At 31.9% G+C, this 26,578-nt stretch overlaps 1 protein-coding gene across 1 annotated transcript in view; it reads left to right on the forward strand.

Annotated features, from left to right (window-relative positions):
- Positions 1–22,408, forward strand: part of LOC108917274 (cell growth regulator with RING finger domain protein 1) — a 50,708-nt gene extending 28,300 nt beyond the window's left edge. Inside the window, exons 3-7 of the mRNA XM_018723783.1 lie at positions 7,759–7,930; positions 13,848–13,992; positions 14,048–14,155; positions 18,238–18,449; positions 21,752–22,408. Coding sequence (XP_018579299.1) covers positions 7,759–7,930; positions 13,848–13,992; positions 14,048–14,155; positions 18,238–18,449; positions 21,752–21,959 — 845 coding nt within the window. The 3' untranslated portion in view covers positions 21,960–22,408. The remainder of the gene's footprint in view (positions 1–7,758; positions 7,931–13,847; positions 13,993–14,047; positions 14,156–18,237; positions 18,450–21,751) is intronic.
- Positions 22,409–26,578: the final 4,170 nt, after the last annotated feature.

The raw sequence follows: 26,578 nt of genomic DNA on the forward strand, positions 1-26,578 counted from the left end.
TAAAATTCATATCGAGCAATGTGACAACGGCGCAGCGGTTAACACGAGGTACTGAGCTGTCCAGCAACCAACAATACACAATTCAGTTGGTATATGGAATTCGACCGTGTCGGATTTTTTTTGCGTACCACCACCTTTTCTTGAGGTGTTTCTCGTTGTTCTTTGCACGAACGAATTCCGCTGTCCATCAAATACGGATAAATCCGGGTATTTTCCAGCGAGTGCACGAAAATTGGATTCGCTGATTAACACAAAATGAGTGGAGTACGTTTTACAATTCTTTACAAACATTGAACTTTAGTTTTGCAAAAAATGTTTCTTTTTTCAATAGAAAATAATTATTTTTTACATTTTTGCGTACAAAATAATGATACTCCTTTAGGATATTTTGAATTTTTATCCCATTCTGTATTAAAAAAGTAATTTTTGTTTGAAAGAGGTTGTCAAAACTATTATTTAAATAATTTCGTACTGTTCTCGTTCTATGCGGAGGCGCTTGGTGCCATGTTAAATTGGTATAGTCGATCAGCGGCAGGTCTTCCAATTTGTCTTCTATTCGATTTTCAAGAAAATGCAGGTATCTTTCCCCAGTCAAAGCACCTTCATAAAATAGTGGACCGATGATTTTATTTCACAATATACCGCACCAAACATTAAACGATGTGAGTCCTCGACTTGAAACTTCCCTATTACAGTGAGGATTTTCATTTGTCCAGGTATGTGTATTTTTTCTATTATAAATGCCAGCTGTTGTAAAAGTCGCCTCATCAGTCCATAAAATCTTTTCAAAATAGTTTAGGTCGCCATTTTTCAAGCGCAGCATTTCTCTGCAGTACCCTAATCGATAAATTTTTTGATTTTGGGTGAGTTTTTGGACCGGCATAGTTTTATAGGGGCGGTATTTATATTTATGTAACGTTCTAATAATTTTACTTTGGCTTATTTCTGTCTTGAAGCATTTACTGTGGACTCTTGTGGCCTTTGTACAATAATTTAATATTTGAATTTTTCATTCTCACTAAGCATTATTTCTTTGTTAAAATAGTTCGTTATAAGAAATAAATTGATGATGATAAGTAAATTTCTGTCAGTCATTTGTTTGTTCCGCTTGCCTCGTCCATATAGCCACTGCGACCGTCAGATATAAATTTCCCTTCTGTTTTTTCAAAAATAGTTTTAAAATGAAATACGTCTGAATCAAACAGTAACATGATATATTTTTGAAAAAGAGAAATTTTACGAAGCTAAATATACACCATTTAAAAAAAAATGTTTTCTTTAATTTAGCAATTTCCATTATTCAATTGCTTTTTCTAATACTGTATTATAAAAATTCATAAAAGAAAGTTAAAGCTTTTTTGTAATTTCAATAATAAACCCACAATAAGTTGTCAGATTATAGTGACTAACCCTGTACAAACAAAAATATCATTAAACACGAAAAGTTACGAATGCCTCTGGATTGACGTTCCATCTGGGGTCCTAGTTGGTAACTTTTCTTTGACAATTTCCGAAATGCCAACTTAAGAAAGTCAAATTTGTTGGGCGCCAAAACAAATCCGGTCACGTGGGACTCGGACATTTCTGAAGGCACTGTACAGGCTGGTCCATTTTCGATGGGATTTCAGGGTATCTCAGAAACTACTAAAGATATGATAAATCTGACACCACGTTCTCGAGCTCGATTTTCATGGCAAACTCGATTGTCAAATCAGAAATTTGCTATCTTCATTTGTTTCTGAGTTACAGGGCGTTTCTCGTTATTGTGAAACTTTTGAACATGTCTGTATCTCAGCTGTTAAATAAGTTAGAGTTAAAATGAAAACTGCTCAAGACTAATTCTTTGGCGTAGAATTGAATGTCGGTATTAGATTTTTAGTAGGTCTTAAGATTCCGGAGTTATGACCCAAAGTTATAATTTTTTAAATGGTGCTGGTTATGACCTTAAAAAATGGAGATTTTTTTTGCTTTTCAGCAATATACCACATGCTACAGTTATTTTTCCAAACACAGAAGAGACGGGGTGTTTTATATATAAATTCTATCCTTTTTTACATGTTAATATGGCTGGCTATGAAAATAAATACAAAACTATAATTCTTACTTTTACAAAAGTCATATCTGTTGTAAAAATATGACATTTATTTAAAATATGTAAAGAAAGATACATAAGAAAAGATAGTTTTCAAATTTTTATTCCACTTCAACTGAAGTTACAATATTAAACGTAAATTAAACAATAATAAGTACCTACATCAATAAAAACTATCAAAAATGACAGCTAAATGTTCAAATTGCCGTCCCTCAACTGTCACACATCTTCTGGCAACGCTTCGGGTAGCATTCATTAAATGTATAGGTATTTGAAATATTATTAAAAGGAATTTTAAATATAATGTCTTTTAGAAAACCCCAAAGGAAAAAGTCCAACGGACTCAAATCAGGTAACCTAGGCGGCCATCGGATCGGTCCGTTTGTTCCTATCCACCTATCTCCTAAAATTTCGTTAGTATTATATTATCACACGAGTATGCATGATGTTGTGCATTTAAAATAAATGTCATATTTTTACAACATATATGACTTTTGTAAAAGTAAGAATTATAGTTTTATCTGTATTTTCATAGCCGGTCATATTGAAAAGGAAAAAAATATATAATTTATATATAAAACACCCCGTATCTCCCGTGTTTGTAAAAATAACTATAGCATGTGATATATTGCTGAAAAGCGGAAAAAAATCTCAATTTTTTTTAGCCCATGGTTCAGCTACGATTTCCATTTAAAAAATTATAACTGGGTCATAACTCCGGAATCTTAAGACCTACTAAAAATCTAATACCGGCATTCAATTCTACGCCAAAGAGCAGTTTTCACTTTAACTCTAACTTATTTAACAGCTGAGATACAGACATGTTCAAAAGTGAATAACGAGAAACGCACTGTAACTCAGAAACAAATGAAGATAGCAAATTTCCGATCTGACAGTCGAGTTTGCCATGAAAATCGAGCTCGAGAACGTGGTGTCAGATTTATCATATTTTTAGTAGTTTCTGAGATACCCTGAAATCCCATCGAAAATGGACCAGCTTGTACACATGAAACATTGAAACGGCGAAACAAAAACAAATCGGGCGAGGTTCGTTCAACCACGCCACCTCAGAGGCATACTTAAAATGTGAGTCAATGTCAAATGATTTATTAATATCAGCTCCGCGCGGTAGGGACGTGTTTTTTCGGAGCGACGACGCCCGGTAAACATTAGTAAAAATCGCGCGACGAGCGACGTGCTTGGAAAAACGACCCGCGATCACGTCCAGGTGGAAGCCCCGACCGCGCCGGGTCGTGACTCCCACGAGCTGTTGTTGGGAGGCAACGCGTCGAGGGCAAGTTTGGAAAATACAGAACGTTTCGAGAAAAATAACCATAACTATTTTGTGTCGCACTGTATGTCATTTTTGACTAAACATACCTATTCTTCATTCAGTTTTACGTACAAAAGGTACTCTTAGTATTTGTCACTGAAAGCAGCCGTTTTGTAAAAAAAACGGGTTTAAAGTTAAACTTGCGATGGAGTCTTGTAAGTTGAATTATTAATTTTTTGAAAAACAAGTAAAAAAATGTGTCTTTTATTGATTGTATTGCTATGTGACAAACTTGGATCATTTATAAGACTAAAACTAAACTAGTTCTACAAATAAGTTAATAACATTTACAATAATTGCTGAAACAAAATTTTTATTTTGGACACTCAAGAACCAAGCTCATATGAACTTTTTGTTTTAAAGTTAGTCAAAGATTCACCGTTTCCGAGATACAGTGTTTAAATTTTAATTTTTAATTTATTTTTATTAATTATTTCAAAGAGTTTTAATAGTATTGACTCGTTTGATGGGTGTATTTGACACATTGACAGCAACCTACTAGATAATGTTTACAGTAGAAATTAAAAATACACAACTTGCAATAAAATATGTTTTATTTTTTTCCCTCAAAAACGATGCATCGTACGAAAAAAATTGTAGAGACCAATTTCATTCAGAATGGATGGCGGATTTCTAAAAAAATTAAATCAGGAAAAAGTCAGTGGCGTACCATTTTATTTATTTTTTAATTAAAAAAGGTTGCGTCATTCTCGCACGAACGTCACTGGTGCAAGTAGAAATATTCGGATCACCCCAAAAAAATGCACATTTATCCCTAAAAAGCGTTTTTCAAATTTCCAGTCAATATCTTTAAAACTCTTTGAAATAGTTAATAAAAATAAATAAAAAAATTAAATGTAAACACTCTGAAACGAAGCATATTTCGACCTACATTTATATGAACTTTTTTTCATAAAATAACTTGGGCAACCATCCCCTAAAATATTTCGCACTTATTTATAAACACCCTGTATGTAAACCAGCTAATTCAGATGAGCGAAAATCATAAGAAGCGCAATGTAGACCCTTGTTTTGAAACTTTCGCCTGCTGAGTATTGTAAACAGATATATATTTTAAAAAATTACGGTTTGGAGAGATTTATCTCTGTGGTATGGATAGAATGAATATAAATGCATGGGCGTAGCCAGGGGTTTTCCTAGGGTGGTCGAGAGCCAGGTTAATGGACATGTGAAACCATGACCATTTATGGTTAAACCGAGGAATTTAGTGCAAAAGATTCTACCCAACGTCCAAAAGCAATCGGTGGCCTAAAATAATTCAATCTGACTGTTTTACAGTAAACGCCGGAATTTATCTAAACAAATAAATGACATATTTATTTTTGTATAAATTTTAATATTAGTCAAAACTATGAACAAATGTCCATTAACAATAATGTTATTTTTGCAACTTTCAGCAAGTGGGGGGGGGGGAGGAGGGGCTGTATGTGCCCGCTATATATACATGTATCGCACGTCCTAAAGAGGAGCGATATTGCTGAAAACACTATGAAAATTCTATTTTTAGATTAACGTTAAATATTGCAAGGATCAGTTAAGAAAAGAATTCGAACGCTTTTTGCTTGTAGTGTAAAAATAACTTCAATTATCTTTTGTTTTTAAATTTTCGTTAATTTAATCAAATTTTTGAGCAGTAATGTTTTTTGTCATTGTTAGCGGAAACAGGAAGTTGATTTTACAGGACGATTATTAATTTTTTTTAACAACCAAAGTACACAAGTAGTATCTAAACCGGTTAGGCATAAAGTTAATTTGTGCTTGTATCAAAAGCTAAAATTGTCAACAAAGTAAAAAGCAACAAGCAGTTTAGAATTTTTTACAATACACAAAATACATACAGTAATGCAAATTGTGTGTTTTTCTAAAAGTTTTGAGTTTTTCATGTCTATTAATATTTATAAACACGCAAGGGGTACAATCTTAAGTAAAATGTGGAAACGAGACATGCAGGTCTTTCTGTAGCAGCTGTTTGTATGTACGTGTTGGTTGTCCACAGTGATGTTAGAACAAAAGAATACTCAATATTTGAACGATTATTCGACTTCATTAATAACAGAGCGTAGTAAATATTCGCTACTTCCATTCCGCCTTTCACTACTGCGTGACGGTAACCATGACCACCGCTGTAAACACTTTACAGATTTAAGAGCGAGCTCACGAGGGGCTCACGTAATCAGTGTTTTTCAAATAAATTTTGCACATTACAAATAGAACATATGCTTTTTAATCTATTAAATTATCCAGGTAACATTGTAAACTAAATGTTAAATTAATTTTTTTTCCTAACAATTTACAATTTTTAGTATGTAATTTGCATTTTATTTACAGTTCTAAATCACCGATTATTATAATTATTGCTGTTTATTTCCTGATTCTAAAAATTGACTCGATAATCTGGGATACATAATAATAATTGTCCACCTGTCACCATGCAATCTTGACAACCTTGGGGCACCTCAGTCCGTAGGTTGGAAGCAGAGCACCTTCAGCAATGCCTAAGTCACGGAAGGTTGTCCACGCGCCAGATACTGATTACTTTAATGATTGCTTATTAATTCGCGATCACCTTATCCATGTTTGTGCGCTGAAGGTAAACAGAGGTGTAACGGGTCGCTTCGATGATTGAAGGGGTTGTTTCAATAGACCCTTTTAATGTGACGTCACATATTTAGTCAACCCACAACAAAATGTCATAATTGAAATTGTACAGACCCTTATTTACGTAGAAAATGAACAACTTCAAATTAATTTATTACAAGGATTTAGAAGTACTCGTATTTAAGAACTAACACGTGTTTGGTAAAATAGATACACTACCTAATGTGCTTAACACTTGCAAAAAAACGATATAAAAGAATATTCCTAAATTTAAATAAAGTAAAAATTTAACATTAGCCGTGTTATTCCTAATGCGCATGCTCGGAAATAATAGCCTCATACGCAGGTGAGATCTTGTTGATATGTCATCTCTGTCATTATTAGCGTATTTTCTCTTCCTTTGTTTAATCTTGACATTTTCTAGTTCTACTAAGTATTTTTTATTATTTTTCTTGTATCAGTGTGTTTATCGAGTGTTTTTTTTTCTTCAAGAGGTCTATTATAGACGTACTCTTAACTATAACCAAACTTTTCTTGTATGATATCCTGTTGCGAGGGTATTTCGCTTACATGAAATTATCTTTAATACGCATGCTCAGTAACATTGATATAATTTTAATTTATTAATTACTATAAAAGTCAATATTGTTCTATAAATTTAATTATATAAATTCTATAATTCTTTTCTTAAATATTTCTAATATTGCTATTACTGTGTCACGGACCAGCTGTTTCCTTATCGCTGTGTAACAATCTAAAATGAGTCTTTGACTTCTTTGAAGTCCATGTAACAATTCTTCACTGAGCTACTTGCGTTTCGGCTCCCAATTTTCATCCTTTAGCAGCAATCGCTGTTACTTAACTTTGATGTTTAGTTGTTTCCATGTAGCACTTTGATTGTATTCAATATTGCCGCTGTCACAAAGAAGTATTGTTACATTGGTCAAGTTTTGTTATATCTACCTGAAATTTTTGAAAATCTTTTCAGGTATCTACAAAGTATGTTCCATCGAAAAGAAGTTTATTGATGGTTCATACAAATTGGTAGACCCATTCTACGCATTTAATCATTTAATCTTCATTTACATTACTCCAATCAAATTAGATTTTTTCGTGCCAAGATTTAAACCCGATGTTAATTGATAAACAAATGTATTAGTTATTGGAAAAAAATGGATAAAAAGTGTATTTTTGTAACTTCTTTAAAACGGAAAAAGATTTTTTTGCGAAACTTTCCAAATATGTAGTCCTCAGCAAGTAGAATAATTGCATTTTTGTAAAATTGCCAAATATTTTATAGTTTTTGCAAAAATTGAGTTTGTCGAAAAAAAATATTTTACGAGGCCCAACAAAAATGCGATTTTTAGCCGTTTTTTTGCAGTAACTAATACATTTGTTTATCGATTGACATCGGGCTCACAATTTTTTGTTATAAAAAGTTCTACAACGGTCTGACATTTTTTTTAAAATGTTTAGTTTTTTTTTTAATGAAAAAAGCTGTTTTCTGCAAACTTTGGACGACGTTTTGAAAAATAAAGGCCTGACATTCAGCTGTGGTAAAGTAGTTCGCTCAATTCTACGGAATTTTGCCTAATTTTTACGTGTCTGTGTTTACTGACCTAAATTTTGCAAAAAAACGAGATATTTTCGACAATTTGACTGGCCTACATGTCACTTTGCACCACTTGTTGAGTATTTTTATTTTTTTTTACAGAGTTGCAGTGCAGCATGTCCAGCCAAGTAAAGTACCGCGTGAACGCGTACTGGGGCGTAAACATAAGGGAGCTGCACATCTTCCTGTGGAGGCCGTGGGCGGACCTTAGGGATGCCTGTTTGAGGGGTGACTTCTTAAAGGGTTACTATCAGTGTGCAGGCTTGCAGTTGGAGTGAGTATTTTTCCTATGTTTCATATCAATAAAAATGTATTGGCGGCAACAACAGAATCTCACGCGCTTTGAGGTTAAAAGTACCAGCAGCTTTCTAAGTTCAGAAAAAACGAGTAACTGGATAGCTTCTGTGGAACATTCAGATTGATATTTGGATGGAAAATGATTAATTATTATCAGCATTACATGACTTTTTATGGTGCGAATCACTCGTTTTACAAAAACCTTGTACAGTTAAATTACATCCTTTTAAAATTAAATTAATGATGATTCATTTGTGCTATTGGAAGCAAAATAACAAACTTTATTAAGTCGAATCGTTGAGTCACCCACTTCTTCACGATAAGTAAGAATTGGTACTGTGCAAAACAGTGCCATTACACTGAATGTTGCTAATTTATTAAATCAGAGACATGTCTGACTAAGATTGACATGTGTCACCCTTAACAGGGTATAATGACTGGTCGACAAATAAGTTGTTGTTGCATTGGTGTAGGTCGTATATCGTTTAGCCTGCTAATCTTTAAGGATTGAATTATAATTTATTTGCCTTATAGACCAGGACGAATCTGTTGTAATGTCGCAGTTCTTGGATGTAAGAGGGGGCAAGCTAATTTTTGCTGGTATACCTTCAGTATAACTCGCATAATAAAAGTGTAGATCCCAATATTGCAAAAATGTTTAAAAAATTTTTAAAAATACCAATTTTATCTGAGTTTTTTACTTATATCTTGGAATCTATGCATTTTAGAAGATTATTGAAGAGGAAAAAAAGTTTTAGAATTGAATTTAGCACAATATACTGCAAGTTAAAAATGTTTAAATTTATTACCGATGTTGAAAAATAGCAATAGTTGACGAAAAAAAGGCAAAATATTCAAGTTTTTTGGATGATTTTTAAAAAATATTTTAATTGCTCCGAGGGCATTCTAATTTTTGGTAAAAAAAACTTTAGAGTATAATAAAACAATACACCAAATTTCATTAAAATTGGCTCAATAGTTTTCGCAAAATAATTTTTTGAAAATAAATTTGAAAAATTGTTTTCGAATTTTCAAAATGTTGTACAGCCTCAAATAAAGCATCTAGGTACTTGAAAATTTTTTCACATAGAAAAGACCGCGAGACCTTTCAAATGGTTTTTGAAATCGGTTGATTGAAATTAACACTCTTTTTTTTTAAAAACAATTGGATTACATTTATCAATTTGCGATATATGTAGTTTTTTTCAAAAATTATAATTTTAAAGTAATCGGAAATAAGCTTTTTTAGTTAAATTCCGCTTATTGATTCTCGAGTTATAAGCGGTCAAAGTTTATCGGCATTTACCGTTAATTTATAAACAATTTACCAATAATCTTTGATCCAGTGGCTTCGTTTTTCCGAGTTTTAAGCTGGAAAAAAATTTCATATCTATAACTTATCGGCAACATAGATAAATCAGCGGAAAAGCTGTCGCTCGCACGCGCGAAAAGTGACTCAAAACATGAAAAGTGGGGGAGGGGGCTTTCGCTCCGAGACTGAATTTGGAGATCCAAAAGTGCGAAGGTACGAAAAAAATTGCATTATCTCGGCTTCTAATGGACCAATTTTGATCTTTTTGTTTTTAATCCGATGTCTCGCGAGCCAAGGAATTCGAATATCGTAATGCCAACTGTCTAATTTGCACATATTTTGTTATAAACAAAGTTTATTATTTATGCATTAAATATACTTTTTACATATTTTACCATATGCTATTCATTTTTTCAATAAAAAAATTTGTTTACGTATTCAACACTGAATATGAATACATTTAGTTATAATTATTACAATTAGTTAAATAATTTTTGTTTAAACATAGTTTTTTTTATTTGAAAATTAATTTTTTTGTTAAATACAGATAAAATTAAGAAAAAATAGTACTTTAAAATTATAATTTTTGAAAGAAACTAAATTTCAAATTGACAAATGTAATCTAATTGTTTAAAAACAAAAAAAAAAGTGTTAACTTTAAAAATTTACTTTGGCCGTCCTAATCAACCGATTTCAATTTTTCAAAAACCATTTAAAAGGTTGGGTGGTCTTTTCTGTGTGAAAAAAATTTCAAGTATCTAGATGCTTTATCTGAGGCTGTACAACATTTTGAAAATTCGAAACATTTTTTTCAAGAAATTATTTTCCTAAAACTATCCAACCGATTTTAATAAAATTTGGTGTGTTGTTTTATTATACTCTAAAGTTTTTTTTACCAAAATTAGAATGCCCTCGGAGTAATCAAAATATTTTTAAAAAATTATTCAAAAAACTTTTGCCTTTTTCTCATGTGATCTAGTGATCTACACTTTTATTATGTGAGTTGTACTGAAGGTAATTCAGAAAAAACGGAAAACTTTTTTTCATAATTCAAATTGAAATGTCTGAAATATTCTAATGGGCCGTCACCGTAAGATAGCCTGTATTTACTGTTTTCATCTTTGTCTTGACAGTCATAGAGAGGTCAACGTGCTAATTTTTAGACTCGTTTACTATTAAACATCCAAAACGCCGTAGACTTTGCATAATTCCAAGTATCTTTAAATTACAGTTGTAAATAAATATCCATTAAATACCCCGTCAGTAATTACTGTAATAGTCATTAAAATAAATTAATTTTAATTGTTTTTAACGCGCTGGTCTGCAATTTGGAAGATTTTACTATGGTACTAGCGTTATTAGGATTTTTTTTGCCAAGGCTAGTTGCTGGTGGAATAATTAACGTTCGTGGGTAGCGGTGGTTTAGTTAACAGTTAAAATTTTGTTTGTTTGTAAAACTTGTCCCGCAACGGTAATAATTTGGTATTTTGTGTCAATTTAATTGTCTTCTTTCGTGCAAGGACGAATGATGGTAAACAGAGGCTCATTACTCATCGTTGTAACCGGAATATGTACATTAATTTGAAATAAATTACTTAGTATTACTTTACATTGACTTATTTGCTATTTTAAAAAAATAAGAGTTTTTTTACTGTGTCGAGAAAACACAATTTTACTGAAATGCTGTGGGATATAGAGTTCAGTTAGTGTCGTCACTATCAGTGGTTTCATCAGTCGCCAATCGTCAAAGAAATAAGTTAGGGCGCGAATTTTTGCACTGTAAAACGCGTTTTTAATAATTTTGTCCAACAGTAACAGTTTTGACTAACATGAAATCACTAAAATTAACAAAAAACAAGTAGTAGGAGAGGTAAAGTCAGCGCAGTATTTATAAAACGAGCAGTAGTAGAGTTAGCGTCAGCAAACGCAGAATAGAGCTATTAGTTTGTTTTAAAGCTAATTCAAATAAATTCAAAACATATTCCTAAAATCCTATCAAATGAAATGAAACAATTTTTTCTGACATAAAAAAGTAGGTATGCAAAAAATATCTATTATTGAATTATACCAGCTAGTAATATACAGGGTGATCCATTAACGGTATGGAGTGGCTGTATATAGGAAATTAGTTTCCTAGGTGCTACGATTATGGGATAAAAAATCTATTAACAAATACGCCCAAAAGAAATAATTGATTTAAAATATTTTCAAGTTCGTAACCTCCCCGCTAGACGGCGCAACTGCTATAGTGTTACAAAAAATTGTAATTTTTTCGAAATTTCGCTCATATAACCCAAGTTGAAAATGCACTTTTTATATACACTGTTAAACCATTCATAAGTTTTGTTTGAACTTTTTTGTTATTACCATAGCAACGCCAATATAAAGGACGCCATGTTGAAATTAAATTGTCATAACTTCTAAATGCTTTAATCGATTTCAAGAAACGACGGATCAATTTAAAGAACTATTAATAAAATTTATTTTTTTGATATGGGAATAAAAATATTAGTTATGTAATTTACTAAAAAAATTAAATGCAACGATATATATGTTTTTTTTTCATGGCTTATTTAATCTTCCAAAGAAATATCTATTTATTCTTGTAGTTCAGTTACTCGGGATTTTTACCTCCGAATTCTTTATAACTGAACCGACTGACGTGAAATTTTGACTGAATGTGGGGAATGACTCAAAGAACAAAACTTATGTAGTGCCGAAGTGTGCTTTTGCTCTGGGGGTGGTTCCCACCCCTTCTTGGGGTGGAAATTTTTACGCCCAAAATAACCACAGGAATCGATATAGGAGTCAATTTTAAGTAATAAATGTTATATACAGTTTTTTGGATAATCCAATACTTTCCGAGTAATTCGTCATTGAAAATGTTGATTTTTACTGAAAAAGTGCTTGTTTTCGGACTGTTTTTGCAAATAACTTTGAAACCATTGGATTTAACGAAAAAGTTGTAATGAACAAAAAGAAAGGTAATAAAAAACAAATCTAATGACATTATTTTGTTTTTCTCTAATTGCAATATAAACCGAGTTATGGATTTATAAACATTATTATATGTTAGCTAAAAACTAAATTGGAACCAGTTAACGTTAAATAACGTCAAAACCATAAATATTAGGAAAAAAACTATTTGAACCTTTTTTAAAGTACTTTAAAATGAGCTGTTTTAAAAGTTTTTAGAATCTAAATTAACGGAAATATGATCGAAATAACATGATAGTCTCATTTTTTTTAAGAAAAAATTAATAAACAATGCGGTGCCTTTGGCGACAGAATTAAAATTAAATGCAATCCATTTACAGATTTCTTCATTTATGTTCTAAGAATATGTTCTGGGTGTTTGGCTCACTTACAAAGCATGATTTCGAAAAAAACTTAATTTTTTAAAATGTTAATTTTTCGATTTTTACGCTGTAACTTAAAAATTAAAGGGTGTACGAAAAAAATACAAGAGTAAAAAACTTTTACTTTATTTTTGCTGAAGATTTGTTTTTATTTTTTATTCTTCTAAAATTAATATTAATCGAGATATCGCCATTTTAAGTTATCATACGAATGAGAGAACCACCCTTTTCGAGCCCTTTAAACCCTTCAAACTTAAAAATGAAGGGCTTAAAAAAGATCAACTCAACAGTTCACGTAGCCCTTACAATTCTCTGCAAAATGAGGGTTTGTGCGATTAAAAGTCTTAAAAAGTAAGAAAGTTATCGTCAAAAAAATAAACACGTGTATAGGTGATAATTTTAGGAAAATTTAGGTCAAACAAGAATTTAGATCTTTTTTGTATATATACGTATTTAGTATGTGTATATTCGAATAAACCAGTACTATAACTACTATATTGTAACTACTATTTAATACGAATGCACATTTAAAATGTTTCTACTCTTTCAAAGATATTTTTTCATTTTATTTTCGAAAGGGGTAAGGGTTGAAAAGTTGCAATCGATGAAAAAGATTTTTTAATCAAGAAATAAATTTTAATTTGATAAAAATGCATGATTAAATCGTTTCAAGTTGAAAAAAAAAATTGATATTATTTTCATCCAAAGGGGTGGGTTTTAAAGGTTTTTCCGGGTTGAAAATTTGGGATACATTAAGTTTCATGTTAGGTAGTACATGAAATTACTCATACTGCACAAATAAAAAAGATTTGGTTACATAAAATGCTTAAATTTGTATTTTTTTCTTTATTTCCAATAAGGGGTGGTTTTCACCCCTCAAGAACAAAAAGCACGCGCACCTAGCGCATATATAAGTTTTGAATTGGGGGGTAAGATGAGCCTAATTCTAAATTTTTAGAAAAATCGATGCAGTTATAAAAAATTCGGAGGTATTACTATATTTTCAGCTACAGTAACTGGGCTATTGTTGTTCTAACATCAGCTTTGACAAAGATCAACATGTAAATATGGCCAGGGTAGGTAGATCCTCGTTATTTCTACATTTTGCAGATTGCATTTTGAAGTGGCCTAAATTTATGGCATCAAAGAACTTTGTTGTGTTTAAAATAAAAATATTTTCCTTACCGTATGCCTCCGTACTGGACAAAATAATTGTTTTGCAGAAGAACACCACATTCCGATCAGACTCTGACCTTGAAACTCGAAGGAACCTCGTTAGACCTGGGCACGCCACCGAGACTGTGCTATCCTCTCGTCATATTCCTCTTTAGGAACGACACAGAAGACGGCGTCCATCCAGACGAGACGGTAAGGATATAACTCGACGGACCGCCTCTCCTTTTTAAAACACTCGGTATTGCAGGTCGCCTTGATAAACGTGGTGCACATCAAGGACACCGTCTGCACGCTGCCCACCAGTATTTTGGCCCAGTACCTCAAGCAGGCCAACGGCCAATTATCTTGTCTCAAAGTGAGTATAAACAAATGGGATTTATTGGAACGAGTCATGTTAAATTTTGTCGTGTTTACTCGATATGGTAATAGTGATATGCATTGCGAAAAGTTTTCCAGTTCTTGGTTGTTTGCGAAACATCCAGTATTTTTCCAAATCGGCGGTTGCACTGATACCGACATGTCTTAGCAGTTTTTTTAATAACATGAAGTGGTACAAGTTTTACTTTATAAACAAATAAATATTGACAATATTGTAGAAAAATTTCCATGATAGGAAACGTTTCTGTTTAGCGACTTCGTGGAACAATTTTCACATACACATGTTCTAAAACAAAACATTAATGAAATGGTTTTTGTTTGCCTCTGAGCAAAAGTTTTTATTCCTCTAAAATTAATATTCTTTGAACTTCTTTGCCAATGACTATTTAAAACAAACCTGTTATTTTCATTATCTACATACAGTTCAACAAAAATAATGTCCCTTCTTCTGTTTCGAAATTCCTGTGCGTTTCCGAGTTATTTTGATTTTTAGTGTTTGTTGTGGTACTAAATTAAGTACATAATTTATTTATTATCAATTATCGGCTAAATATTTAATTCTTTCAACGAAACCTACCTAAATATGGTTTGTTAAGGATTCTAAAAAGCCGAAATCTCTTATTCTTTATCTCTTTCCAATGTAGTCATAATAAATATTTATTATATTCCAATATACCCAAATACAAGACTTTTATTAGTTGAAATCTGTTACATTACATACATACAATACATTATTGTGCAGTTGCCAAAAACTTTTAAAGAAGTTGTTAATTAAATATTGTTGTAAATTCACAAAATTTCTCCATAAACATTAACATCAATGTTTATTCAATGTTTTTTTTTTATAATTTAGTTGCAGTACATTAGTATTTACGCAGCACATAATAAATAAGGATTGTTAAAATTAGGGTACTAAACAGAGTTCATAGTTTATAGGAACTTTTCTTTTTAAAAACATGTGTTCTATCTCCTGTTAAAGTTTGTCTACGAAAAACTGACTCACCCTGTATACATATTTTACGTTAAAAATCTTAGGAACAAACTATTTTCTGTATAAATTTCCTCTATACCAATAATCCAGTTATTTTTAATTGTTTTTTTGGGAAATTCAGCAGTAATCTGAAATATTGTAAAACTAATGTACCTATATTTCATATTACCACTATTGCCTGGAATGTCTGGTGTTACATTTTGCTTTTTATTTGTTTTATTGTCACTGCTCTCTTACTTCCATACATTGTTATTGTTTGTATATTTTTTATTTGATCACCCAGTGGCGGCTCGTCGGGGTGGGCAGGGTGGTCAGTGCCCACCCTGAAATTTTCAAAAGAATAAACAAAAATTTGTGTATATATTTATCAAAGTGATTTGACAATTCTTATAAAATTAAATCTAAAATGCGTTACCTCCTTTGAAACTTCCCCTACCAAATTTTAAAATTATATTTTAATCATGATCTCTGCAGCAACCAACATAACATTCAGGCTAGCCCGTGGCCGCTGAATTAAACAACGCCGTACCCCAACCATACCTTGCATGCTTATACGCACCTAGGACTAGACAGTATAATCGGAAACGTAAGTCGTTCACTAATTTAGAATATTTGGCCCAAGTCGGGCGAGCCCGCACACAGCTCGCATATACCCATTGAGCACCCATCGAGTGTTGTATCGACCACCTAAGACTTTTCACCAGTGGTTGGAAATATATATACGTATATTTATTTGCCGTAATTTTGTTCTTTAAATGAATTTTTAAATATTAGAACAATTTTTCCCTGCAAAGGTATTCCAGAAAACAAATTTTAGTAAACGAAATAATAAACAGTTTTATAATAATTTGTAAATCGCGTAAAAAAATAAATATCTATGGTTAAATGTTGAATGTTCTATGATAATTATAATTATTAAGGTTATTTTAACTCGTTACTGTTAAACTGAATTAAAAGTGATTGCTGAGAAATTTTCAATATTTGAATAGATTCTAGTTTGTAAACATGGGAGTGATGTAAATTATTTTTGGGATGATCTCGGCAGCAACCAACATGACATTCGGGCCAGCCCGTGGCCGCTGAATTAAACAACGCCGTACGTTGCCTGCTTATACGTAGGGCTAGGGAGTATCATGGGGCTAGGACTAGAGAGTAATCGGAAACGTAAGTCGTTCACTAATTTAGAATATCTAGCCCAAGTCGGGCGAGCCCGACACAGCCCGCACCCGCATACTCATCGAGTGTTATATCGGCCAGCTAAGGCTTTTCGCCAGCCAGCCAGCAGCGGTTGGAAATATATGTATATTTATGTGCTGTAATTTTGTTCTTTAAATGAATTTTTGAACATTAAAACAATATTTCCCTGCAAAGGTATTCCAGAAAACAAATATTAGTAAACGAAGTAATAAACCGTTTTATAATAATTTGTAAATCGCGTTAAAAAATAAATATCTATGATATGTTGAATGTTCTTTGACAATTATATTTATTAAGGTTATTTTGAAGCGTTACTGTTAAACTAAATTAAGAGTGATTACTGAAAAATGTTCAATATTTTAATAGATTCGAGTTTGTAAATATGGAAGTGATATAAATTATTTTTTAGGACATTTAAATTCGATACATATTTATTTATTTTTTCAAATAATAAACTGTTCGATTAAAAAAAATAGCTTCTATTTAATATATTTTTTTTATTTCAATCAGATTTTTAATAAATTATCATTTGAATATACATAATTGAATTACCTAAAATAACTCTACTCTCCGGGCAAGCCCTTCGATTTCACTCGTATATTCTTCGGGTACTTACGTGTAATCTGCGGTTTGATGTTAGTTTTATTTCATAGATTAGGAAGGTAGAGATTTGTTATTCCTTGTACTTCACGACTTTGGTTGTTTGTAAGTTCTAGGTTAGGGTTAGTATAGTGGTTTAGGTAAGTTTTTATTGTTTAATAGTTTGGAATAAAGCAAAATGGTAAGCCGAAAATAGCGAATTGGTGAGTAGCAATGGTGACATTATTAATTTTTTATTAAATAAAAAATTTTGCATGTTAACTTTCGATGATAAATTATTATTTATTTCAAGATTAAAACCTACGCCTGACATGAAAAATTTAATAAATAAAAACAATTGCGGAAGCAACAGATCATTTAGTAAAAATTGGTACAATAAATATGAGTGGTTAAAAGGTAATGAAACCAGAAACAAATTATATTGTTGGAATTGCTTACAGTTTAATGAAAAAAGTAAAACTCCATGGAATTATCTAGGATATTCAGATCTGAAAGATATAAATGAATCTTAAAAAAAAACACGAGCGATCGGAGGAGCATACATATTCAACATTAAAATTTAAATTATTAGGAAAACAAAACATTCAAACTTTTCTTGATTCTGCATTTCGTGAGAATATTTTAAACCATAATAAAGTCGTGGACGAAAATAGAAACATTGTAAAACGCCTTATTGATTTGGTTATTTACTTATTTACTTACTTATTTATTTATTTATTTACTTATTAGAATTTTAGTAAAATTTATCGTTAGTAATTTCAGCTATAAAAGTGATAAGAGAATTTTACTATTTGTTTAGAGAATTATATAATTTTTTATATGTCCTTCTATGCCATAATCCTTGCCTTATCCACTATCCCGTCAAGAAATCACTGTGATGACATTCTCGTTTATTCTTGCTGAACTATTAGGTATACTTTTGGAATAACTAATATAATTTTCAGGTATATTTATATTAACTATCTTCATAATTCTTAAGTTTTTTACACTTTCAAAAGTAAATAGACTAACGTAGATTGCAATTATTATATGATATTAAGTTACATGAGAGAAAAATAAATTTTGCCCACCCATCTCAAAAAGTCACGAGCCGCCACTGTGATCACCGATTGCTTTTTTATTGATTGCTGTAATGGGGACTATCCGTAAAATGAATAAATAAATAATTGAACCAATATAAGTGTACCTTGAAACTTTACATGAAGGCCGACCATCGCAATAAAATATTTATTTGTTATCGTCTCCCATGAACTAACGACGAAACGTTGCAGCAACTGTATTTGGCGACCGGTAACCCTGGAGGGTACGAAGAAGGACAGATTCCTTTGGCTGTGGCTGAACCCGTTGAAGGGGGACCGGGTCCAGTGGGCCGTACTCTGGTTTGTCCCACGAACGAGGATTCCACTTTGTGGAACAGCTCCGGAGAGCAGCTGTGCGTGGTTTGTCAGTATTTTCCGCTGTCGAGGGCCCTTCTCCCGTGCAGGTAGGAAAGTTGTTTTTTTTTTAATGCGTTTGCTTGCATTAATACCGCAAAAAATAGGACGTCGAAACTTTCAAGATAGTAAAATAATTCTCAAAAAATTTATATTTTTTTAATTGGCTTTATTACAGTTATTCAGAACTTTGAAATAGCGTTTTTTTTATAATTAAGGAAAAATTTATTTTAAAAGTTTTAATTTCCGTTCTCGTCGAGAATTTTTTCAAATATTGTTTATTGGGGTGGCTCAAAAAAAACGGATATTTTTAAAGCCCCTTCAAAAAATCAGCTCAAAAAAAATTGTTTTAGAGGTCGCTCAAGATTTTTAAAAATTCCAAAATCGTCAAAAAAAAATATTTTTTCGTTGTTTTATCATTTTCTAGGTTGAAAAAAATCTCGATTCTGAAAATTTCAAATCGAGATTTTAATTTCGAAAGGCCACTCATAATTATTATTTTAACTTTAAAAGTAGTGCATCTAAAATGTTTTCGAGCGACCTCTAAAAATAAATATTAACGAACTAAAATTTTTTTATTGAATTTGATGAACAAAAGAATAGAAATAAATCACGAAACACTTAAAAATTAAAAAATTAAATAGGTATTTAATACTCAGAGCGCGGTAGTAAATTTTGCCTCGAGAAATTTTTTAAGTGTCTCTTGATTTATTTATATTCTTTTGTTCATCAAATTTAATAAAAAAAAAATTATTAGTTCGTTGGTATTTATTTTTAGAGGTCGAAAACATTTTAGGTACACTATTTTTAAAGTTAAAATAATTATGACCTTTAGAAATTAAAATATCGATTTGTGAAATTTTCGGAATCAAGATTTTTGTCAACCTAGAAAATGATAAAATAATGAGAAAATACACTAAAAAAAAATTCTATTTTTGACGATTTTTTAAAAATCTTGAGCGACCTCTAAAAAAATTTTTTTTGTGCTGATTTTTTGAGAGGGCTCTTGAATATGACAAACTAACATATTTTCACAACAGACCGAAAAAAAATATTCGTTTTTTTATGGGCCACCCTATTGTTTATATTCCAGCGATATTGGCACATACTATATTATGTAATTAATCCAATTTTAGTCGTACGCTTTTTCTTGTATACTTAAATGTTTAATTTTGCAGTAACAGAAAAATCATTGAAGATTTGTCTTAAATAAATACTTTTACACAATTTTTAGACGGTTTCGACACTGCTAAAATTACAGGGTGTAACTAAAATACTTGCCCAAACTACATTACAAACATAAACTACGTTTATTTCATTAATTTTGAAAACCTGTATCCTGAAAACAAAACGTATATTATTATGTCTATACTACAGTCGTATTAAAGTTTGAACGTAAAAAAATATTAGTAGATTTGCACTTTATGACGGCGAAGAGTATGTAGAATGATATCAAAAAAGCAACTCGAAAGAAATGATGCCAAGTTGGCATTTTCACTCTTTTTACTGTCCATGAAAATCTAGACGACCATCAGAATATTAGTTATTTTATGTTGTAGGCAATTAAATTACCTACAATTTAAGGTACCTAGGGTCATTTTTCACTAATTTGTTGACTGTAAAATAAAGATCGAAGGCGGAAAAATCAGTTTTTGAAAATTTTTATTGTAAAAAGCGATGAATATCGATGAAATTTATGGAAAAGAAAAAGTTATTCGTGATAAAAAGTTCTGAATGGCCTAAAATCCAAAATGAAGTAATCAGATTTCAATTTTTTACAGTCGTATACGAGGTTTGTCGAAAAATGTTAATTTTGCTCTTACTTTTATTTTTTACAATATCTACAATCCTTATTAAGAAAAGTTGATCCTAATAGAAAACTACTATCAGCTATCTAATATTATCCATCTACCATTAAAAACAAACTTTAATAATTTTTGGGTAGAAACATAAATTATCATTTAATTTTGTAAATCATAAAACATTTGTTGTATTGAATTCATTGGTTTGTCAGTGCATTCTAGATTTAATATCAATCTCTAGACGTAAATTATTATCAATTCTAATACAGATAAGAGTTTGTAAAAATAACAAAATCTGTTTTTTAAATGGTAGATGCTAATATTGGATATCTGACCGTAGTTTTCTATTAGGATCAACTTTTCTTAATAACGATTGTCGATGTTGTAAAAAATAGGTACTTTACTCTTGAGCAAAATTTACATTTTTCGACAAACCTCGTATACGACTGAAAAAAATTGAAATCTGATTACTTCATTTTCGGTTTTAGGCCATGCAGAACTTTTTATCAAGAATAACTTTTTTTCATAAAACCAATAATGAAAAAGTTTCCCATATGGTGCTGACTTAATTGGACACACTGTATATAGGTTCTAATTGATCCAAAGAAACGCATCGAAAAGGAAAAATTTCAAATAGTTGAAATTAAGTTGTCCTTGACAACTACCAAAGTGCAAAACAGTGTTAAAAACAAATTGTTCCAGGGTCAAGCAAAAACCGCTCGGGAATTCGCTCTTTTTGCATTAAATAGAGCTTATTTTTACGGTCCTTTAAAAAAAAATGAGAAATCACCTACGCCTCTTTGTTCTCCAGATAACTTTTTTATATAATGTTAATTGTTAATTGGACGTATCAGACCGGGATTTTAGAGAAAAAGAGTTAAACTGTTGTTTACAAAAAGTTATATTTTGATAGTTCATGTAATAAACGCGCTAGCAGCAGTAAAAGTTAACGTTAATGAACGGCCTGCACGGAGCAGGAGCGTCGGGCCCGAGTAAGCGCGTGGAGACCGCCCTCGCGAGATTTTTTACTTGAACGTTTCAAATTCAGGTAAAAAATCTCGCGTGCGACGAGGGCGGCGCCAACGCGCGTGCGCGGGCCCAGCGCTGCTTCCGCGTGCAGGCTGCAGGCCGTTCATTAACGTTAACTTTTACTGCTGCTAGGGTGTTTATTACATGAATATCAATGTAAAACTTTTTGCAAATAAAAGTTTAACCCTTTTTTTAATTGTCTAAAATCCCGCTCCGATACGTCCAACAGCTAATTAAGAATTAACGTTATAAAAAAGTCATCTGGAGAACAAAGAGGCGAAGGTGATTTTTTTTAAAGTACCGTAAAAATAAGCTCTTTTTAATGCAAAAAGAGCGAATTCCCGAGCGGCTTTTGCTTGACCCTGAAACAATATATTTTTTTAAATTCTCAGTATTTATGATCTAATTAAAAACATATACGTTTGAGCGAGGATTTCAGTTACAACCCTTATAATTTCTGCCCTAATAAAACACATTTCCTCAGCGAGAACAATTTCAGACTTGCGTGTTTCAATTTTTAGACACACGTGCATCTGCGCGAGCTGCTTCGACAAACTGGACCGCTGCCCGATGTGCAGGGGCCCCATAAAGAGCTACTTCTGCATCAGGGGCGAGGAGTACATGCCCATACAGCCGGGCCCCAAGACGCAGAGCTCCCACGGCCCCATCTACAACTGGCTGCACAGCTGGGACGACCGCTTGACGGACTTCCTCGGATTCCAGCGATAACCGCTTAACCTTAGCTATTTATTGAATGTGACTTCCTGATATAACTAGTGATGCGAAATTATTTATCAGTCGTTGTCTGTTGGGCGCCGCCGATATGTATTCCATGGAATTAAATATACCTCGATGACGTAGCATGATTTTTTTATTGTAGTAATTGTTTCGTCCAAAAGAATCGCATTGAAAGAGTTCTCGTTTAGCGTAGCATCACTTAAACGTAAATTTAGTATTAAACTTAGGTTGTGAGGTGTGTAAGTAAGATACGGTTATAAATTTCTTATCATTTATGTAAAAATCTGTACATTTCTGTTGTAAATGCAATAATATTTATATAGCTTGTAAGCGAATAGTCAATATCGTACACGTAGAGTTAAATTTAGAGTATATTTTAGTAATTATCTGACTAAGCCTGTGATAATATATGATTCAATTAAATATTATTTATATATAAAGCGTTGTTTCACTTGATCTTGTGAAAAGGCAAAATTGGGAAAAAAATACCTCAGTGGTCCTTATCGGGGCCACTTTTACTTACCATTCGTATAAATGATTCTGACGATGAACTGGATTTTTTTAATATTCTTTTCATTGTCATACCTCGCCGCTGAACATGCTAATATAATCTCTTTTACGGGAAGTGTATAAGAGATTTATCATCTATTAAGAGCAAATAGGCAACTAGCAATACATTTTCATGAATTTTATTACACAGTTTGTCTAAATATGAATTAACGCACAAATAACAGACTTTCCTCTATTCTAGCAGATTTTCTATAAAATGGAGTTAGTTTGAAACTAAAATTACTTTTTTGTGCAATGAAATATGTCGCTTGTTCAAAAGCAAAATTGCAAACTTCTTTACTATAAAAAAGTATTGCTGGTTGCCTATTTGCTAATAAAACCTCTTAATTGTCAAGCCAAAATGTGACTGTTAAAGCCATCTAGTAGTCGGGTACAAAAAGGTAAAACCCAATGCGCTGTATATTTTGGTTTGCGGATGGACTACATAAATGTAGATCCCTCCACAGAAATATAGCTTCACTACAGACAACTCTTGAAATAGGACAGGCGGTTTTAAATCTCCGAATTGCCGATAGAGTACACCACCAGCAGAATTTTAGGAAGATTCAAATGCAGCGGCCGATATTCCTAGACAACGCTTACGCGTATCCTAGCAACGCTAAAATAATAGTTTGGCAATGTTGTCACGCGTATGCACGGATTTATTTTGTACACCTTTTTATCAATGTTAGTCCTGTAGCCAGGGGGGTCCCACTTGCCCCCTTGTTATTTGACCCATTTTAAGAAGAAAATGTCTTGCAATTTTTTTGTTAAACGCATAGTTTTCGAGATAAATGCCGTTAAAAACTCGAAAAATGTAATTTTTGCGATTTTCAATTGTTAATAACTTTTGATTGAATAGGTATTTTGTAATTCTGATGACGGCGTTTGAAAGTTCACGTTTAATGCTACAAATTATGAGTAATTGCAGTGTGAAAATTTGTTTTTTCCACTGTTATTCGAAGCTAAAACAAATAGCGATTGAGCGTTCAGAAGGGTGCGCCGCCATGTGTCTAAGAGAGCGGTTGCCTTCTTACAGGCGTTTAATACACGATCTTGACGCGTACTCTTCATTTCTAGACCAAAGAAACGATGAAAACTGAACGAAACATTAACAATTTAACGAAAATTTGCAATATTACAATAATTGAAATTATTATACAAGTTTATAAAATAATAATTATAAAAACACCTAAATTATACGATGTTACGCTTTTAATACGAGTATAAACGTTTTTATTATCGTTTATAAATAAAACTAATATAATTTCGCTATTTTTTTTCAAATAAATCGTATAATAATGTTTACAAAGCAAATTAGAATTCAAACATTATATCTTTGATATTTCAAATTTTCCCCGCCTTTTTAATGCATTTTGTTTTAAACGATTTTCATTTATTTTTAAAATTTGTTTGTAGTCGCGCTTCAAAATTGCACTGAAGATGTAGAATTATTAACGTTCATGTTACAAGATGAATAGCTTAATTAAATCAGATCTTTGCATTATTTGTCAAAAAAAATTTAATTTTAATTATTGTATAATAATGCAAATTTTTATTAAATTGTTAATGTTTCGTTCAAAAAATCAATATTTTATTTATTTTTTATTTTTTCATACATTTTATATAGTTATGGATTTTGTATATTGATTAAAGGATTAATTATTTTATAAAATTATTATTAATATATTTATTTATAATTATTATAAAAATATATAAAATATTTCCATAGATACTGACAGTAGAAATTTTTTTTACAATTCATTATAAATTTCAACTTCAATTTGATTGTTGAGGGGGTTACATTAATTTTGAAGGGTTAAAATAATTTTGACAACATTTTTTTATTGAGAACTATTGTGTAAAACATTTCAAATAGAAAAAGAATGCAAAAAAAATGTTTTCAAAAAATTCATTTTTCGGGAGATAGGGGGTGGTTTTACAAGGGTTGAAATAATCCAGAAGTATTGTATATATAAAGCAGGGGTTCTCAATCTTTTTCAAAGACTGTACCCCTTAATGAAAAATGAAAATTTTGCGTACCCCCTTGTTATAGGGGGGGGGGGGGGTGTTGGGGGGGGTTACATCACAAACACACAAACACACAAACACAATATATTTCGTAATATATTTGAAATGCATTACAAAAAATTAATGAGAAGTAGAGGTTTTAAAATCTTATGAGCTTTGACCTTCATATGCGCAGAAACATAATTCCGACCGTCGCCTAAATTATTCTACGTCCTAAAAACATTACACCTATTATTCGCAGTCTCTCTCGAGCTCTAGCGTAAACAAGCCTTTGATCCGATTACAAATATCATAATAAAATGCCCTATTCTTTATTATTTTAATTTAAACAATAAAAATATATTTAACGAACGTTCGCCAGTTGACTTTATTGATGCCCGAGCGCCTTAGTTCATGTCATGTTCATTCATGTTCATGCACATGGTCTAGTTCTGAGTCAATGTTTTCACAACGTGCTTATTAGAAGAATTATGGGGATACGCCACGCCTTTCGCGCATTTCGCGGCTCATGAGATATTAAAAGACCTCTTTCACACAAGTATTCAATTAGATTCCAGTATTAAATTATAACCTTGCGCGATTACGAAACGGAAAGAAATAAAAGTGGTTTAATTTTTCACTAACGTGCCCCGCGTACCCTTTTGAGGACCCCTGATATAAAATATCCAATTTGACATTGTCAGTTTTTCCTGGTTGAGAGGCAGATCCCCCACCACCACTCCCTGAAGGGCTATTGCCGCTTACCCTTACCATTGTATAAGTAAATATTTACTTATACAATGCCCTTACTTTGATGGGCTCTGGATTGATCAATTATGGGCAAATTCAATTAAAATTAACAGGACATAAAGTTTAAACCTTCATTTACAAAATGTTAAAATTTCAGGTCTTAATGTTTAAGTATAACAAATTGCTCTGTGATTTTTTTTTAAATTGCTAACTCCGGACCTATTGGTCGTAGAAACTTTTTTTTTCAATTTGTAGGTTTTTTACGAGCTTTCGAATGGTGTATATAACTTCTTTCAAAAGTTAAAAACTGCGGAGTTATTTGTTTATTAGGGAAAAAAGTCCTTCTATTTGGTAACAATTATGTACAACTAAATTTGAAAAAAATATTTTTTTTTAACTAGAGGATACTTGGTGTCCCTCCGAAGAAAATGAGCCCAAAAAGAATGTTTTAGTTATAACCCTGCCCCCGGAATAGTCATTTCAAAATGGGTCTTTTTTTTTTTGCAAAAATGGGATAAATAAACAGAATTTTGCAAAAACTATTTGACCGATCAAGCCCATCTTTTGCATATCTCTTAAGGATATATAAAAACTCACATTTTGGGAAAGTTTGGTAAGATTTTATTAATTTTTTAAAAAGTTATTAACAATTAAAGAAATAGCACTTTTTCCGTTTAATTGTGCAATACCTTTTTTGTTTATAAAGCAATTTTAATTTATAAAGTCTCATTTTAAAGACGAATTTCTCTAGATCAAATCGTCTGTTGAACTTTTTTGCTAAGATTAATAGTTTTTTTTGCAACAACGCGTAGAACGAAAAATGACAAATTTTTGACCTATTTGTTGATAAAAAACAATGACGCTATACTTTTTTCATAACCCATTTGATGAGACGCCTCTTGTATTGTTCAGTGCGAACAGCCGAGCTGAGCGGACGTGCTTGTTTGTGAGGTGAAGTGATTGCAACGAGCAAAATCTACCTGCCTTTATTAAGGCTACCTGGAAAGAATCCCTTTCTTTCCTTTTAATCACCGACCTAATCCCCGGCTAAGCATAGAGGCCGTCGGCATCTTTGTTCAGGTACCTGTCCCGGGGTTATGCCCAGGTAAGTTTTAACTTATTTATCAGTTATTTGCATTACTTTAAAATACATTTCTTTAAAATTGCGACCCCCGACAAACAATATACCAGACAGACAAATACACCAAAAGACACGTACGCCCCCGTAAGGGGGCATCCCCACACGACTAACACTTACACACCCACCCACCCACACACACACGAAGAAGCAATCCTACAAG

Source organism: Anoplophora glabripennis, unplaced genomic scaffold (assembly GCF_000390285.2).
Source record: "Anoplophora glabripennis isolate ALB-LARVAE unplaced genomic scaffold, Agla_2.0 scaffold22, whole genome shotgun sequence".
In the NCBI taxonomy this organism is placed as follows: domain Eukaryota; kingdom Metazoa; phylum Arthropoda; class Insecta; order Coleoptera; family Cerambycidae; genus Anoplophora; species Anoplophora glabripennis.